We start from the raw sequence: 19,690 nt of genomic DNA, 5'->3' as shown, positions 1-19,690 counted from the left end.
CCAACACGTACGTATGGTATGGTCTGGTTTCTTACAGTGATAACAGACTCGCTGATTTGAGTTGTATTATCTATGACCAGCAATTCCACCAGTCCCATTTTTGTCACTATTTCTACCATTATGACCAGCTCCATTTCGATTCGCAAGAGCACTAGTAACATTGGAAGTAAACAAAGATCTCTCGGTTCTCAACACTCGTGTGAAAGTTTTATGAAGGGAAATAATCTCTAGGCTAGAGAGAATTTGTGTTCGAGCAGCATCAAATTCAACTGGTAATCTTGCAAGAAAATTCATTATAGCCATTTGTTCCCGTTGAGACTGTTGAGTTTTTACATCAGTACTAAAAGGAATGAGAGAATTCAATTCCTCATACACACGTTTAAATTTCATAAAATATTCTGTAAGGGATCTCTGCTGTTTTTTCGGACGGTAAAATTCCTTGCAAACATCATATATATGATTTAAATTATCCTTACCAGAATACAAGAAAGTCAAATAATCCATAAGATCTTTAACAAACTCACAATGATTGATGAGACTGACTATCTCATTATCAATAGAGTTTCGGATCTGCAAAAATAGTTTTGCATCTTCCCTTAGCCAAACTTTTTTTCTTTCCCATCAATGGGTGGTTCATCAGTGAGATGATCATCTTTATCGATACTGTGCAGATATATCCGAATAGTTTTACTCCAATCCAAAAAAATTTTTTCACTCAATTTATGTTCAGTAATTTTTTATGTTGTAAGAATAACATTAGAAATTATTGTTTTCATCTCTCTACTACTACCTTTCATATCTGGCATTATAATTCACACAAAAAAGACCTAAAAGTGACTCAATAGGGTCACGTCAAAAGATAAACTGATAACAGAGCCTGAATCTCTGATACCATGAAAACTAAGAAAAATGGAGAGAAAATACTCTTCTTCATATATTTTTGGACTACACAATATACAAATATATATACACAAGTGTAGCCTAATTTAGATCTTAAAATAATGCTAATCTAAATCAATCTATTACCTAATATATGATACTATAATCACATGATACTATAATCACATGATACTATAATCAATCAAATCTAATCTTTTCTAATATTCACAATATCAAATCTTTTCATAATATCAGATTACATATCTTCAACATATATTATACCATGGAGTTGAAACTGATAATTGAAGATGCCCTAAATCAATAGAATGTAAAAATGCTGAATTTGCCTAGAGGCTCTATGGTTTCAAAGTTCTAACATCTTGGATTTTCAACTTTGGATTTCATATTCAGTTTGCGCTGAGATAGGGTGCGTTTGATAAAATTGAAATATGAAATATGAAATCTGAAATTTGAATTCATTAAGTTATTATAAGTATTAAATCTGATATATTTGAGTGCATATCACATTAAATGATAAGTGAATAACTTATCGCTCTTTTTAGGGGTAAGTTTTGCCTGAAAAATTTAGTGTCACTTAATTAATTCAAATGTTCAACTTTTGGTTATGAAACGCATCTTAATATGTTAAAATTTGAATCCATTAAATTTAAGTGCTCAATTGGGTTAGCAAACAAGACCTTAATTTGAAGTTTGATCAAGAGAATTGCAACAGAGGATAATGATCACAAGCTAGGATGCTTCATTCATTTCTATAGAGATAATTACATCTACTATAGATATCCTGACTAAAAAAGTAATTAAATAAGGTTTAATTTATTCCTTCTTCTTTTTTTTCCAATTAATAAATCTAGAAGTAGCTAGAGTGGGAACCGGAAACAGAAAAAATCAAAACTATGCAATTTATCACCAGCTCAGAAAATTTAAATGCGTGCAATTATGGCAATTGATTCATTATTCTTGTTGTGGGGGAACATGTACAGACATGCAGCCATTGCTGGAGGAGGAGATTGAGACGAGAATTTTCAGCTTTTGGGAGAGCACAAGAAAAAAGAATGGCATGCATGACGCAGAGATCATTGACATGGTCATTAACTTAATCTTATTAAATTAAAATTATACAAGTTGAGATATAATTACAACTTGCGTATGAAATATTTCCAACGCTCAATAAGCAACCATCTCCGTCTATATCTTAACAATGGACCTACATTTTTCGATCTTATCATTGACTCTTAGAATATGATTGAGCTTGAAATCAAATTGCATTCTCGAAAAACTTGTTTCTTTTTCCTTGGTGATCTGTTCGAACTTGTGCTCCTCACTTCCTCATAGGTTCCAACTTGACTAAGTGTCTATTTCATTGTTTTGTATTTGTTTTCTTTTCTTTTCTTTTCTTTTCGGTTGTTCCAATCGAATTCTACTCAACATATTGGGCCCATAGGAAGTTAGTAAGGGGATGAGTGTATGATTAAAAATATTACTGTAATTTGAGAGGAAAGATCGAGAGTCGAATCAGAGTCCTCGTATTCACCTAATTAGTATCCTATTTTAACAGCGGCATATATTAAAATCGGAGGAGGAGGAGTTTTGTCGAGGAATGAATCGCACAAAGAACGAACCCCATTTGACTAATGATGTCTCGTTTCTGTGTTTGCACCCCTATAATACGCAACTCCAAAAACTTTGATGAGGGTGTAAGAATTGACCTTCAAAGGGGTTACACTGTCCCATGGATATTTGAACAACTTGAGGTTAACAATCAAGGGTAAAAATGGGATGAAATTTAAATTGCTCTGACAAGAACTTTTATACCGTAACAGTAGTATTGCGAGTCTAACTTTACAGCTAGTATATTGATATGAACAATGATTAGCTATCAAATTAAGATAATGACTTGTTTGTTTAGCTAATATTTACTAGAAACTTTCTCAGCTTTTTCAAGATTATGTATCTTCAACATGATCAAATTATACAAATTCAATGAGGTAATTTATTTTTCAATGTTTACAAAATTATATAAACACTACCGTGACCATTTTATTAAACAAATAAACACTTTTCTTTTTTATCAACAAATGATAATATCAGTATATATATTAACACTTGAAGTACAAGAGTTAATTACAAAAAGGGGCATTCACCCACTCATCCTTCCTAGCTACTTCTATTAGTCGAATTGGGAAATCATTTACCCATTCTATATCATTAACTAGTTTTATTGCAAAATTTGCTAGCATATGACTTGCTACATTAGCCATTCTAGATACAAAAGAAACTGTGCATTGCTCGAAACCTTGTGTTAATTGACAGGTGTCAGGCTTGTGTAATAATAAATTTCTACTCAAAAAGATATAAACTCAAGGTTTCGAGTGAAAATTTGCTTCTTTCCAAGTGACAATTAATTGGGGGGAGTTTGGAAAATTGCAATTAAAAATAAATAATCAATGCAAATTGAAAATAATTAAACTAAAACAGATTAAATTTAAATCAAGGATGAACGAGCTCTCACCAAGGAAATAACTCTGGAAGCGGGTCAAAGAACTGCTCATCGTTGCAAGAATTATTTCATTTATTGGTTAATAAACATGTTATAGTTGCCAAACACGCGATGACAACCAGCTCTTCCTTAGTGTCTCAATAGTTAAGGTACACTCGTTAACTATTTCTCTAATCAAAAAATAACCCTATGTACGTCGATAAAATTTAATTCCTTGATTGCATTAGAAACTAGAAAAGTCTTGTTCTAATCAATAAACACATTATCAGGGTTTATTTAAATTAAATCATATGTCTCCCTGACATAAAGCTAATCACACTAGTTGCTACTAATTTAAAATAATTAAATAATTGTGAATTTAACTGTTTTAACTGGCAATAGTTTGTTAGGTTGAATTAAATATCAAACGCCTTTGATATTCAAACAACTAATACCCATAAGCAATTAAACCAAAAAACATATGAATACTAATGAATAAAAGAAATTAATAAAAACAGTTAGATCTCACAGTTGTTGATGACCCAAATTCACGTTATTTCTTGGCTAGAAAAGCAAAATTTAGTTGCACATCATCGGCATCAAGCAACACAATTTAATTGAATTAAATTGCATAAGCATCCAGTAAAATAGAAAATGAGAGTAAAAGCAATGACAAAGAGGACAGGATCTTTCTTCTTTTCCTCCCGGTGAGTCTAGTCACCAGCGCTCCCAAAAACTTCTCATCTCCCTCGTCTTGTTTTTTGTCAAGTACTAAAAGTCAAACGACCCTTCCCCTATTTTCTTGCTTTCAAGAATAAAACTACTTCTAATTGAAAAAGGAAACACTCCCAAAAGATAACACTAATTGCTTCCTAATTAAATCAAATCTCTAGAAGAAAAACTTTCTTAATCTCTAGTCGCTACTCTACTCAGACTCCATTTTGGATTAGGAAACTCTTGCGCACAAATCCCGCATCTCCGCACTTGACAACCAACTTTGAAGAAAATCGTCCCTTTTTAGCAACTTTCACTCCACTGCCCTACAATTAGCATCACATACCAAATATAAGTAGAATAAAAGGGAAAATAATCATAAATTGAATAACAATTTTGCATCCTATCAATTTCCCCCCACACCTAGATCATACTTGTTCTCAAGTATGAGAAACAACAAATCAACAACTGAATCCCAACAATGATTATCACTCAACTCGTTTATTGTCAAAATATCATCAAAGTATATATCAAGCATTGATTGCTAAGTTCCACGAAATAGCTCTTCGGTTAGCTTTTAAAACCAAGGACTTCAACAATTCTTGACTAACTAATCTAAGAAGATAGAACATTTGACTAGCATTGATTGATCAGCAAACGGCTCAACTATTGACCAAAATCTCAACATTAAACTCATGGATCGATAGGCTAACATAATCAACTACATACTCGCACAGTTTCCTTTTTTTTCTTTTTTTTTTTTGTTCATTTTTCAGGGACAAGATTTAGTCCTTAGCCATTCAAGTCTTTTGATGTAAATTTTGACATCTACCAAATGAAGGAATCCTGTTACTCAACTTTTCATCATTTAAGGGCCACATACTCATAGCTACAGCTACCGTTTGACACGAAAGTTGACACTTTAAGTGAAAACTCTCGGTTATTAGGCAGCGATAACCAGCGGAATATAGTCAAATACTATTCACAAATTAGCAACAAAATAACATTAAAAATCACACAATCTTGCATCATTTCCTCAAACATGGAGAATTAAGATTAATAATCGAACCAATTCACATGGAAAATACTAGAAAAATATGCACAATGCCTAGAAAAGCTAACCAAAAATTACAAAAGTCACAAAATCTCAAATATTCACCAAGAAGCTATTCTTAGACTTACCCATATTACACTTGATACATTTTTATAAATAAAACTTGGTAATAGAAAAATTGGAATCAACTAACCATTGTCGATCCCAAATATCCATAAAAATACTCACAAATGACAAAAAGAAAATGAAAACAGCTAAAATGAACAGTACCAACTGTACTACAACTCCCCCCTACACCTAAATCTGATAAAAATACTCACAAATGACAAAAAGAAAATGAAAACAGCTAAAAGAATAGTACCAACTGTACTACAACTCCCACTACACCTAAATTTGATATTGTCCCGAATGGAAGAAATAAAGAAAAGAAAAAGAAGGGGACAATGAAACTTTCCTAAAGAAAGTGGAGAAGGATTCCGGACAGCTATGGATAAGGCGGGAATGGCAGCGTAAAACCCACATGGTAGAAGTAAGCCGCAAAAGTTTAGGACATCTGGGACATGTGAAGTGCAAGATTAGTCAACCGTTCATCCATTTGGTGAACTTGTGCACGAAGGTATCGCCACTCAGCATCCCAAGACGACGATGGAGAAGGTGCGGAGGTAGATGGTCCAGGCTTGCCATCGGCTACTCCTGAAGTAGAAGAGGTGCTAGCACACACGGAAGGATGATGAACGGGTACATGAGTGGGCCCCGAAAGAGTAAACTGCCACGTGTCATCAACCTGTTCCACTACACCCATTTTCTCTAGACAAACCATATCTAAGGGGTCCATGTTACAAGCGAAATATAAATCATGGTTATGGGGATCAAGAATGTCTAAATGTGTGATGTAAGACCCAAGAATCAAAGGTTTGTTTTTTTTAGCCATAACTGTCTTGAATTGGGAAACTAGCCAATAGCACAAATTAACTTTGATATTTTTAGTCATGCACCAAATAAAGAAAAATTTGGGCTTAGAAAAGGTCTTGTAACTATCTTTCCTACCTGAGTAATTATAGGCTAAAAAGTGCTGAATATAACAAGAACTCAGGTCCTTGAGATAACAGCTCTTTGACCGGCGAGGATCATAACAATCACCATCAATAGAAACGTCCTTCAAAATCTCGGTGTGAAAGGAGAAAAATGGGTTGATATAATCACAAGCACTCTCGGCATATTCCCTAGAATTGGCATACTCATTATCGATGAACCCAAAGGCCAAATTAAGCTCGGTAATGGAGAACTTAAACTCCCTACCCATGAATCGAAATCGAATCACATTCGAAGTTGTGACAGAATACCCCATGGATAGATCAAACTCAAAGGTGGCGTAAAACTCCCTAATCAATTCAACAAAAGTAGGACATCATATTTCGGTATAAGAATGCTAGCCTATGGCAGTAAACATTTGTACAATATTCTCAAAGATATTCAAAGAAACCATGATGGGAGGGTCAAGATGTTTACAAGGAATAATTCGCCACTCATAATAATTAGAGTATCTTTTCTTATTGACGGCTTTGGTGAGAGCCAAATTACCCCTAAGGTGGGAGAGTGAGGAGATATGGACCCCCTTGTCCCTACCTAAGCATGCCCATTTACCCAAAAAAGAAGGATGGTAGAAGGGTCACTCAAGGGTATAGTTGGTTGGGATGGGGGAGTGGTTTTAGTCGTAGAGGTCTTGGCCTTGGTGGTCTTTTTTTTCTTAGCCATTTAGATAACTGAATTCAAAAATAGCAGTAAACGACGATTCAGACAACAGCGAAATACAAGCCTCTAATGTATGCCAAACGACTAAAGATAGCCAAGCAATTTCAAATCAAAGTGTACAGTAATGAGCCCAGAGATGTGACACTATTTAATAACAAAACTAGAAATGTAAGAACAATACCCCCTATCAATATCAACAATCAGCAATTGGCAAGTAAGTAGCGGCAATTTCACCACAGTTTATAACCTCCAATCAGCATTCAATCCCCATGGATGCAAAATAGTAGTGCAAGTTAGTGGTCATCATCAGAAAACAAGCAGATGTCAAGTAGTGCCAATCCAACAATTCGAGGAATACCCAATCAACAAATTAAATCAACCCTGCAAAAAGAAATTCTAATAAACTCTGATGTAGCAACCCAACAATATTTAAAAGAGAAGGACAAGAATACAAAAAACTGGGTCAGTAGAAACAAGACAATAGAGAAAGTGCGGAGCGACGGCTGTCGTAGGCAGAGGATGGACGTTCATGGCGGCGCTAGCAGCGGTGAATGGCACAGTAGCAAGCGACGGCAAAACTAGAGACGGGCGATGGCGAAACCAGTGATAGGCTTTGATGAACGGCGATGACAGCAACGGTAGTAGAGACAAACTAGCGAACTGCGACAACAGTGGACGGTGGGAGATGAACTACGGGCAAGCAGCAAGTAGAGTTTTTGCCGTGCAGCTGAGGGAAAGAAAGAGCGAAATAAAGAAAGAAAAAAAGAAAGAAGAAAGAAAGAAAGAAGGAAAGGAAAAAAAATAGAAAAGGGAAAAGGCATATGAAAGAATAAAAAAAAAAGGAAAGAAAAAAAAAAGAGAAAAAAAATTCTTTTGGGTTCAATTTTGTTTTTTTTCCCTTGCTAGGACAAGACGTGGGCACGTCTTATTGGTTGAAACACTTTTTATGATAAAGTTGGCTAATTACAAGTTACAACATACCCTCAAAACGTGGGCACGTCATGTTGGTCCATAGTTTTCTGATGATGGAATTGGATATTTGTGCATTACCACATACCCTTAACGCGTGGGCACGTTTTGTTGGGAAAAAGTCTTCTAACTAAAAAAACATTAAAAATGAAAAATAAATGCCAAATTTGAAAAACATAAGATAAACATTGTGAAACACATAATATTAGTGAACAAACAATAAAAAAAGAATTTGATTGCCTCCCAATAAGCGTCTTGGTTTAACGATTTGATTAGACATGGTCGAATATTGTTCAAGTAGCATAAGTAGGATCTACAAGATTTATTATCTCCACCTTCTCCATTGAAACACTTTCATAATAGGATTTAAAACAATGACCATTAACCACAAATTTCTTATCTATCTGCATACTCTGAATTTCCACTGCACTATAGTGAAAAATATTAATCACAACAAATGGACCAGCCCAACGAGAGCGCAACTTACCTAGAAAGAGCTTTAGATGAGATTGATAGAGAAGAACTCCTTGCCCAACTACAAATGATTTCCTTGCAACTTATTGGTCACGAAAAACCTTAATCTTCTCTTTATATAGTGTTGCATTCTCGTAAGTTTCATTCCTCAACTCTTCCAATTCTTGTAATTGAAGTTTTCTGTGTACTCCAACCTCATCAAGATCTATGTTGCATTTCTTGATCCCCCAATATGCTTTGTGCTCGAGCTCAACCGGTAAATGACACGACTTCTCAAATACCAACCTATAGGGAGATATACCTATAGGAGTCTTATAGACTGTCCTATCAATCTAGAGTACATCGTTCAATCATTAACTCCAATCCTTCATATCGGAGCGAACCATCTTCTCCAATATTTATTTAATTTCCCTATTCAAAATCTCCGCTTGACCATTCGTTTGGGGGTGATAAGAACTAAATACCTTATGAGTCACTCCATATTTACGAAATACAGCCGCCATCATTTTATTGCAAAAGTGTTTTTCTCGATGACTTACTATAATTCGTGATACCCCAAAATGAACAAAAATATGTGATTGAATGAAATCTACAACCACTTTAGAATCATTAGTTCAGGTGGCTTTTGTTTTTATCTACTTGGCCACATAATCTATGGCCAACAAGATGTAAAGGAAACCAAAAGACGAAGGAAATGAACCCATAAAATCAATACCCCATGCATAAAAAATTTCACAAAAAATCATAAGGGTTTTTAGTATCTAATTTTTATGACAAATATTTCTTATCCTTTGGCATCTATTACATGACTTACAAAACAAGTATGTATCTTTGAAAATTGTGGGCCAATAAAAATCGCTTTCCACTACTTTACAAGCTGTTCTTTGTGGTCTAAAATGGCCTCCACATGCATAAGAGTGATAAAATATTAAAATAGAATTAAATTCACTCTTACTTACACATCTGCGCAGTATTTGATCTGCACATTGCCTTTATAAATAGGGGTCTCTCCATAAGTAATATTTAGCATCACGTCTGAGCTTATCTCATTTTGTTTTTGACCAATGTGCAAGCAATTGATTAGTGGTCAAGAAATGAATAATATCCTTTTGGGCCGTTGCTCAAGTTTGTATAGCTTGGTTTGAAATCAATATATTTCCTAACGTTTCTGTAAAAAAAAAAAAAAGAAACGAATAATATCCGCATACCAAGGAAGAGAGGGATTAACAGAAAAATATTTGCTCATTCGCAAAAGTTTTCCTCAATATAAAATCATCCTTGACAATAGGCAATCGACTCAAATGATCGGCAACTAAATTCTCTCCTCCCTTTTTATCACGGATTTGGATGTCCTGCGGAGTTCGCGTGGGGGGAGGATTTGGTGGTGCCGTCAGTTTTAGGTAGGGGTTTGAGTGATATACATCACACTAGTACTTAAGTAGGGTTAGTGGGTATGTGTAATTTATTGGTTTCTACAATCAATTGGATGGGGATGAAAATAGTCTGGGTCTGGGGGAGGTTAAGATACCCTCATGTGAGAAAGATAATGAGGAGCAGCTTCTGAGCTTGGATTTTCTTTCTTTTATTAATTATTATCAGCTATAAGAAACTCGGTGGATCCACACACGCTATTATTGATTCTCCAATCCACCAATTGCTGGTTTGGTGTAAAAACAAAAAACTAGTAGTACCTACTTTCGACCTTTTATTAAGATAGATAGTATTTTTTCTTCTCGCTCTTTTCCCTGTGAACAACTTTCTAGGAAGGGAATGACATTAGAGCATGTGGTGGGAATGAGCAATGGAGGCGTTGATGGCCGGAAGGGGAAGTCGGAGTGTGTTTTTTTTGGGGGGGGGTAATTTGGCGGATCAGGCGAGGAAGTTTCTTTATTGGACCAATTATTGCTTCATGTTCAAAATAGGGCACCGAAGACTTTTGAACAGAGAGCGGTGTGGTTCAATAGTCAACTGCTTGAATTACTTTTCTGCAGTTCCACATTCGATGATGATCCACAACCTTGAATAGTGATGAAATCAAATTGCAAATCAGATACTCATTCATTTGATTGAAGAAGCTAAATAAAAGAAACAAAACTTTTAGCTTGGCGCATGTCCAATGCAGTGCAATCAACAAGATATATTAGTTGATTTACTACTGTCTTTGCTAACTAGGATCCGAATGCTAAATGATGCCTGAAGATAGAGAAACACGTTCATTTGGTTGCTTTTTTCGGTTTGCTACAAATCTTATGTCTAGATTCTAGAACTCCTAGCAAACTACCTCAATGTTTAGGCATTGAGGACAGTCCTTCCAACAGTGTTCCATTTGGACATGTTTATCCTTTACCCTCAATTAGGTTTTGTACCCTTGTCATGTAAAAGTGAAACAAGGAAAAAATATATACGCAAGAGTATGCTACTTTTCTTTAATTCTTTAAAGCAACTAATGTGAAAGAGATAAAAGCAATACGGGAAGCAGGTGAAGAATTCTGATTTCAAATCTTCATTTCCTTATTTCTACTTGAATAGGAAAAGAACATAGCCACAGACGCCCAGAAATACCTATTTATTTAAGAAACTTCTCTGCTTTTCCTAGTTGGTTTTAGCCCCTATTTCATATGCAATCAGTAAAATTTCTCCATCTAATGTAATCTTCCCTTTTGTGCAGCTTAATCAAGTTAGATTTAAAGAGCAGTAGTGCTGATATGAAGCCAAATCAAGGCAGTTCTATTGAATGCCGTCTGATCTGAATTTACCTACAAGTATATAGAACAGGTCAGCGTCTGTGTACATACTTAGTGTTGGAGGCAAGAGGACTTGGGGGAGACTTCAGGATTCATAGAATCATAATACCAGCTTGCAATTTATTGAAGTTGAAGTTGCTGTTCCATTGTACTAGGAATTTCTGCAACTAAACTTGGTCTATTCCAAAACATGGGCCATTTGGGTTTAGGTGCTTTTTGTGCACTGATTGTAAAACTTGATTTCGGGTATTAATATTTTGTTTTTTTGGATATATTCTCACTAATTTCAAGTATTATTATGTTCTGCAATTTTTTATCTTCTCAATATGTAAAGTTGTGTAAGGAGGACTTTGCATATACAAGGACTTGGAATCTACTTTTCCAAACAGTTTTCCTAATACACTTTGTTGAACATCTTAGGCAGATTGGAATCAGAAAATTTATAGGAGAGGAAGATGAAATAAAGCTCATAGACATTTTGCAGCATGGGAAATCTTTGAAAAAGATGACTCTGTATACAGTTATAGAATGACAGGTGTCGAACCTGTGTAATAATAATTACCTACTCAAAAAAAATACAAATTTGTACATAGCGGTGAACAGGGTCGAATCCATAGGGACTGGAAATAATTCATTTCTTCCAGAGTCCGAAGTATGGGGGATTTTTGGAAAATATAAAATAATTAATTAATCAACTAATGAAACAACTAATAGACATAAACAGGAATTAATCAATAACCAATACAACTCTAACCAAAGGTGCAACTTTTCAGACACGGTCCATTCAATTGATCATCAATGCAAAGATAATTCAATTACTAATTAATAGATTGGTTATAGTTATCATACACGCGATAAACAACCAGTGTTTCCTTACTTTTTTTTATAGTTAAGGTACGACCATTAACTATTTCCCTAATCGAGAAATAACCCTAGGTACGACTATAGGATTTAATTTCTCGATTGCAATAAGAATTAGAAAAGTCCAACCCTAACTAACAAACACGCTATGACGGTTCGTTTAAGTTAGATCATACGTTTTCCTAACATGAAACCAATCATGCTAGTTGCCATTGATATTAATCAATTGAACAATTACGGATTCAATCAATTAATCTGGCAGAAGATTATTAGATTAATTTGAATATCAGGCACTTGACATTCAAATAACATAACAAGCATAAGAAGTTAAATCAGAAAATGCACAAATACCAATGAATAAAAGAAATAAGTAAAATAATTCGATCTCACAGATGTTTGGAACAAAGTCCTCAAATTGACATTCGACTAGAAAACGAAGATTTAGCTACACATTCTCAGGGGAGATCCGCATGACTCCATCGATAACCATTGGTTTTTCCCTAAAGACTCACTAAAGAAGAGACCAGCGGACGTCTCCTTTTTCTTGTTCCCTCCAAGGTAGTAATCACGCGGGATTCCGGCCTTTTTTCTCTCTTTGTTTCCTAATTGAAGTCCATTATTTCGGCAGTCCATTGGCCAACTAAAAATAGAATTCTTATTTGCAAAAGGAAACTTCTCCAACTATTGCTAATTGTTCCCTAATAAGACATCTAATAAAAAGTGGTAGTTTCCTAATTTTCATCCAATACTCCACGTAAACTCCATCTTAAATTGGAAAACTCTTGAAAAATCACCTCTTTTATTACTTTTTGCTCCACCTTCCTACAATTGACACAAAATACTAAATATAAGTAGAATCAAGCAATTAATATAATATTTGGTAATATAAACAAGGAAAATAATCATAGAATTAATGACAAAAATACAACCTATCATAGAACCTTTGAAGTTTTCATCAGAAGGTTGCAGCAGCATATTGTCATTCAAAAAATGCTCCATGGATTGCCGATAGAGTTCCAAGATAACTAGACTGAATTAAGGAATCGGAAATACTGAGGTGACAAATATGTATCCATGTGACTAGTTTAACTCTCTCTCTCTCTCTTATATTTTTTTTCTGCTTCTCCTTTTTGTGGTGTTCTCTTGATGAAATCTTCTTTTGTAATGACTTATTGAAGTTGCGATTTCTTGGATGGTTAATGAGCTAAAAAAAATTTGGATTGCCAATTGATTTCAAGCACTTCCTATTGTATGGCTCAAGATGTTGAAAGAGCTGGATGTTGATGTATTACATTGCTAGCAATTATTTTTAGCTAACCAAAGCTTTTGTATGTTTTCTATTGAATGTTTATCAAAGTAGCAAAATGGGGTTTGTTGGCACCAAGTGATATTCCAAAAAGCTATCAAATAGCAGGGCTTATGAGTTTAAATTTAATGAGCAGCTACGTTGTCATGATTCATTAAAAAAAAAATTTTGCCAAGCAATTTGATACTTATAAGAACCTGGAAAATGTACAACAGACACATGAGAAGCCAAATTGAAGCTATTTGCAGCTAAATTTTCTAATAAAACCACCCAGTAATTTGCTCAGAGAATTAAGATTAGCATGCTAAAATGGGATTAAGAAATGTTCATAACAGCATTGGAGAGGAACATTTTCCCACCAAACAGTTAGGCAATAATCAATTATCATTTATTAGAGAGGAAACTTTCCTGGCCAAAAATGTTTTGCTGGTACGCGGGGCATTGCAGATTTGTCAAAAGACTCCTTGCTAATTCTATACTATTGGTGAGGATGCGTCATTTTTCCTAGCAAATCACCTTGACTATTTGCAAGGAACTACTGGTTTTTGTGGGGAGTTTTTAACTTTAGTGGTGAGAAAAGTTTTTCTCGCCATAGTAATTGAGCTATTAGCGAGGAGGTCAACCCTTGCTATTGATCTGTTTCGTTAGCGAGAAAAGCAGCAGCATCCTCGCTAATAACTTTTAGCGATGAGCATCTAGCAAGAAACTTGGCGAGGAAGCATTTTTCTCGCTGAAATTAATTGGCGAGGATGTCAAAACTTTTGGCATGGACTTTTGCTCCTCGCCAAATCCCTTTACTGTTGCAGTGATATAGTATCCCTCTTTATATCTATCTTTACTAGATATAGACTTGTTCAAAGTTGTTGGTTCTTTTAATTTACATTTGGACACGCAAAAAAAATAATAATAAAGAACTTCAAAGGAAGCTTGGTACTAGAAGAAACTATCCGTTGCTGGTCCACAAGAATTAAAAAAAAAACATGAAAGCTTACAAAACACGCATACGTTATAGTTCTTATAACAAATTAATTAATTAAGAAGTCTTAGATATGAAATGTCAACAATACTAACTTGGTCTTAGATATGAAATGTCAACAATACTAATTAAGTCAGTTGAAATGTCAACAATACTAACTTGGTCCCCATATTAAAGTTAGATGAAATGTCAAATATGGAAAAAAAAAAAAAAAAAGCAACTCATAAAGCTGGACGAAGCAAGTTAAACTATCAGACTGATTTCTAAGCAAAACCCGAAATGGTAGAAGTCTTGTTAGCTAATGTTAGATGATAGGTTGCAATTTTACTATTTAATTTATTATTAATTTCCCTCATTACTTGATCTGATGTGGATTAATTATTAGATTCTACTCATTTTTTCGTAATTTGCATTTATTTCAGAGAGTAGAACGAAAATATAATAACAGGTGTCAATTTGATAGAAAAGGAGTCCAGATGATAGAGCTCGTCCCAGGGGCATTTTTAAAAAAGAAGATGTCACGCTCATTTTGGTAATTTCTGCAAAGGAATGACGGACGAACGGCTTCTTCTCCCTGGTGAGCCGCCGCACAAAGGAGGGCCATTAGATAGGAATTGGGGAGAGTAGCAGGGGATTATTATCTCCTTTAGCTTAGTGTTCCTTTGTTTTTCTTCTTGCTCACGAATGTCAGGGCTTAGTAGATTAGCTTGACTTTTCTTCTTAGCTTTTTGGGTAGTTATTCTCCACGTATGGCAGGAGAAATTGGAGCCTCTCCTTTGACTTTTCTGCATGGTCCTTGAATAGTTTCTCCTTTCTTCGTATGTCAGACGCATTGAAACAATCTATTGCTTCTTGTAATCTGTTTTTCACCTTGAATAGAACGAATTGAGTTTTTCCGATTCTTGGGCACGATGGCCGCGGCTTCCTCTTCAGTTTTGTATGGATTTCGTTCATCAAATATGAACTAATTCACTCACTCTAGTCAAGAAACGACGGATGCTTTGGGTCACCTAAGAATTATGAGATCGATTTAATTTAATCTTTTCCTTTTATTTATTGGTATTCGCATATTCCTTGATTGCTATGCTTATGATTATTTAATTAATTGATTGTTTTGGATCCAGATAATTAATTGATTTGGTAATCTATTGTCAATTAGGGCATTAAATCCGTAATTGTTTAATTGCCTTGAATTAGTGACAACTGACACGATTAGATTCGTGTCAGGGGGATACGCGGGCTAATCTGAAATAATCCTGGTAGTGTGTTATTTGGTTAGAATAGGACTCCTCTAATACGTAAAGCAATTGGGGAATTAAATCTTACGGGCGTACCTAAAATTGTTTTTCAATTAGAGCAGTGATTAACGGGCGTATCTTGATCATCGACACAGTAAGGAGGGGTTGACTGTCATCGCTTGTTTGGCAGTTATAACCTATTTACTGATAAATAATTGGAATTGCATGTGCATCGATGATCAATTAGGTGAACCATTGCTGAAGTTATTTCTTGACTAGATCTTTAATTATTATTATTACCTTGATTTTTAGTTGCCTATTTTATTTTATTTTTAATTATTTTCTTGTTTTAATTGATTTAGACCTTTAGTTATTGTTACTCTAAGTTCAGTGAATTGTTATTTAATTTCTAGTTTGTTATTTATTTTTATTTTCTTATTTGGATTTATTTGATTGTCATCGTTCCTACAATATTACCCCCTGTGTTACTTTGGATTTCTTAAGAGACAAATATCCTCAGTCCCTGAGGATACGACCCTACTTGTCCTGTATACAAATTAATAATTCTTTGTGAAAAGCCATTTCATTCAGGCATATCGGATCAAACAAACTCTTCGGGAACAGAGTGAATAAAGTAACCCATTGCACACCTAGAGTCCCTGCTCCAGTACCTGGAATCGGGTTTTGGTTACTTTATTTGGCAATTAGGTTTAATTTTATTATTGCACAGGCATCGACGACCTGTCATTAGAGCTGGTTTTAACGATTCATAAGGTTTATGAACTAAGTGATAAGAAGGAATAAATTCTACTAGACCTAATAAATGTCTAATTCAAATTAATAGCAAACCAATTACTAGACGCCTGGTAACCGTTAAAATCAATCATTGAGATTTAATATGAGGGGTTACAAAACTCATGCTTAGGAACTAAATGCAATGTAATTAATATAAATCCACTAGGAGGTGAACAAGTGAGGGAATTTTGGTGTCGGTTAGCTTTGAGAATTAGCTACTATAATTTATTGAATTGGGAGACAAATTAACATGTGGAGTTATTGATAAGTGATAGTATTAAATATTTGTAAAATTTAAAGTATAGTTCGTAAAGTATAATGTATCAAGAATTTACTACGTATTTTTATAATTTAGTTGAAAAGTATGAATATTTTTGAAATATATGAACTACACAAGCTTTTATTGTGTTATACTTTTAAATGTGTATTGTACAAGTGTAATAGAAGCATTTACTAACTAGGAAAATTCGTATAAATGAAGCATGTCCACCAAAAAAATCTTGAACGAAGCTAAAGGTAAAAGATAACAACATTCAGATCTCCAAATGGCATTCAATTCAAAATCTTGATGGCATCCAAAATATCCATTTTTGAGGGACTTTGTTTCCTTTCTCAGGAGCAGGATTGGGTACGTTTCACTCCGTCGATGCTGAATTCTTTCACATTGTAATGGCATGGCACGATGAAGAAGCACATATATACATATAGTGAACATTCTGCACGTCTTATATCAATCACACTAAATTCTAGCAGGTCCAAGGTGCAGAAGTTTCTGATGTAACTGAGATAGAGATCATCAATTGCAGTAGATGATCAAGTAGATTTATTTATTCAACATGACAACAACATAAGAAGAGCACTCGAACTGAGTACTCATTACATGCTTCCCCTGTTGATTCTACACCAATTCAAAGAGAAGCCGCACAAGTCTTTTACACATATAGGAAATCAACCATCAAAGGCAAACACAACATAACATATTAAGGTAATAATATAGGTGTCACGGATCCTGTGTCACACCCTTATTTATTTAGCATTAATTTTTTACCTCATCTCCGGATGTAGCTTCAGGGGTCTCCCCAGCAGGTGGACAGCATCTTTGGCAATATCCATTGTACCAGCGGCAGCAACCATATCTGCAAGTGTCAGGAGGTGGACAGCATCTTTGGCAATATCCATTGTACCAGCTGCAGCAACCATATCTGCAATTCTCACGAGGTGGACAGCATCTTTGGCAATATCCATTGTACCAGCGGCAGCAACCATATGTGCAACGATCTGCGGTTACAGTATCCTCATCTCCAGATGTGGCTTCAGGGGTCTCCTCGGCAGTTCGACAGCATCTTTGGCAGTGTCCATGGTACCAGTGGCAGCAACCATGTCTGCAACGATCTTCGCTTTTGCTATCCTGATGAACCTCGCCTGAACTGGCATCGTGGACACCAGTGGTTTTATTGCTCTTCTGATCTGTTTCAAGACACAAGGAGACATAAATATTTGGAGCTTTATCTTAAGCTGCGAACGTTAGGTGACCGGCTAGGCTGAAAATTTGCAAGATATATGCAAAGAAAAGAATATGGATTAAACAAAACAGTCCAGGCATATACGATGGTGCGACTTGGATATGAATTATTTTGCTTTAAATTATAATTAGAAGCATTTAATTTGGTTTTCAACGTTAGTTTAATCTTTGGTGCGACACTATGGAACGTGTATCCGTACAGCAATACTATAAGGATGCATGAAAAATCAGATGTGCCACTAACCATTGATAGAAGCAACCCAAATTTACTTTTGCTAAACAATGAAAAAGATATTAGCACATTAATATGACTTGCTTGATAATATGCAAATAGACTTCCATAAAAATTCACATCCCAATAATGAGTCTCCAAATCTCCATTCATTTAAGTATTTAGGTGCAGCCAAAAAAAAAAAGGAAGAATGGAAAAAAAAAAGGGACTAGGCACCTGCAGCTGCTGCATCAGAGGAAATGAGGAGCACAAGTGCAAAGAGAACACCAATAAGAAAGAGCAAATTTTTTGAAGATGCCATTTGATCACAATCTCACTCAAAATGTAAATAATGTGCTAAATTATTGATATCGAGTGATAAGTGCATTGAGTTGGTGCCCTATTTATAGGAACTAGGAGGGGAACGCCACGCCTCGCGTGGAATGAGTATTTTAGGGTTAATTTCAAAAACCTCCCTTGGGGTTTTCATAATTTCACTAGCACCCTTGTTATATCCAATAATACAATGAGCTCCCTTCTGATGTTGATGGGACCTAATGTCAATATCATCAGGGGCAAATTGACCATAATGCCCTCACTAAAATAGCTTTTTTAAACATTATCTTAGAAGCGCAGTATAATCTTCCAATCTTACCAAGATGCCATCAAAACCTGTTGCCAAAATTTAACAACTTTGCTAAAAGTAATTTCTCTGTTGGTTGGTGAGCCTTGGAGAAGAGCTTTAGGAGCTGAACTTTAAGCTCCGAAAATCTTTAATTGGGTGAAGGAAGATTGCTGCCAAAAGTGCGTTATTAGCTATATTCCTTGACATCTATAAAAGGTAAAAGGTGGAAACTTTTTTAAATTAATGGTATGGTACTATGAATAAACTCGTTAAGTTGATAAGATGATCATTCTGGCCATAAGATATGTTTAAAATGTAGCCAGTAGACATGACGAGCCATTTGAGGTCCACACCACGAATATCTTGATGTTATACGAGCAATTTATGATGGATAAAGCCATGCATTATTGTTCTTTCTATAATGTGAAAATGGATGAAATATACATAGCTGGTGAATTAATTAGACTGAATGGATTTTGATATGTGAGTACGACTTTCTGATTGGTTGCTCATTTTTTATCTTCTAGGACAATCTCCCAAAATAAGTTTCTATGGTGTTTCATTGTTGAATCACTAACATTCCTATAGTAAAAATTTAGTCTTAAATCAGGTTGAACTAATTATATGGAGGGAAAATTTTTGATGCTAAGTGACTTATTCACTCCTCATTTTGTCATGTGTAGTCCCAAAAGGAAAAAAAAAGGCTTAAGTGGCTAATATATGGAGGGAACCTATGTACATTTTGTCGCTCCTCATTGGTTTGTTAATAAAGACCGTATAAGATCATCTCCAAAAGTAAGCTGTTGTATTATCTCTTTGTCGAGTTTTTATCATGAACATTTTTTAGGGAAAATTAATCTTCAATTAGCTTGGACTACATTGTCGTAAATTAGTTAAGTTTTTGCGGTAGAAAAAAGAAATATGTTGTAGTATAAATTCACTTATCTAGTTGGATTACTTTTTTCGATGCCTTTATTTGTTGACCACTAATTGAAATCTACCGTGAATGATGAGCAGCTAAGATGGGAACTGTTTCTGCTCATGACATTATTGTGCATTAATGTTTTTTAGTT

The 19,690-nt window shown here is 34.9% G+C and overlaps 1 protein-coding gene across 1 annotated transcript; it reads right to left on the bottom strand.

Moving 5' to 3' along the window:
- Positions 1 to 17,028: 17,028 nt before the first annotated feature.
- On the bottom strand, positions 17,029 to 18,361 carry LOC113736422 (uncharacterized). Its single transcript, XM_027263376.2, has 2 exons — positions 18,230 to 18,361; positions 17,029 to 17,726 (listed from the first exon to the last, which is right to left on the bottom strand). The coding sequence occupies exons 1-2, from the start codon at positions 18,312 to 18,314 to the stop codon at positions 17,296 to 17,298; spliced, it is 516 nt and encodes a 171-aa protein (XP_027119177.2). The 5' UTR covers positions 18,315 to 18,361; the 3' UTR covers positions 17,029 to 17,295.
- Positions 18,362 to 19,690: the final 1,329 nt, after the last annotated feature.

Source organism: Coffea arabica, chromosome 3e (assembly GCF_036785885.1).
Source record: "Coffea arabica cultivar ET-39 chromosome 3e, Coffea Arabica ET-39 HiFi, whole genome shotgun sequence".
Lineage (NCBI taxonomy): Eukaryota > Viridiplantae > Streptophyta > Magnoliopsida > Gentianales > Rubiaceae > Coffea > Coffea arabica.
The sequence above is the reverse complement of the archived record's forward strand: the minus strand, read 5'-3'. Positions and strand labels throughout refer to the sequence as shown.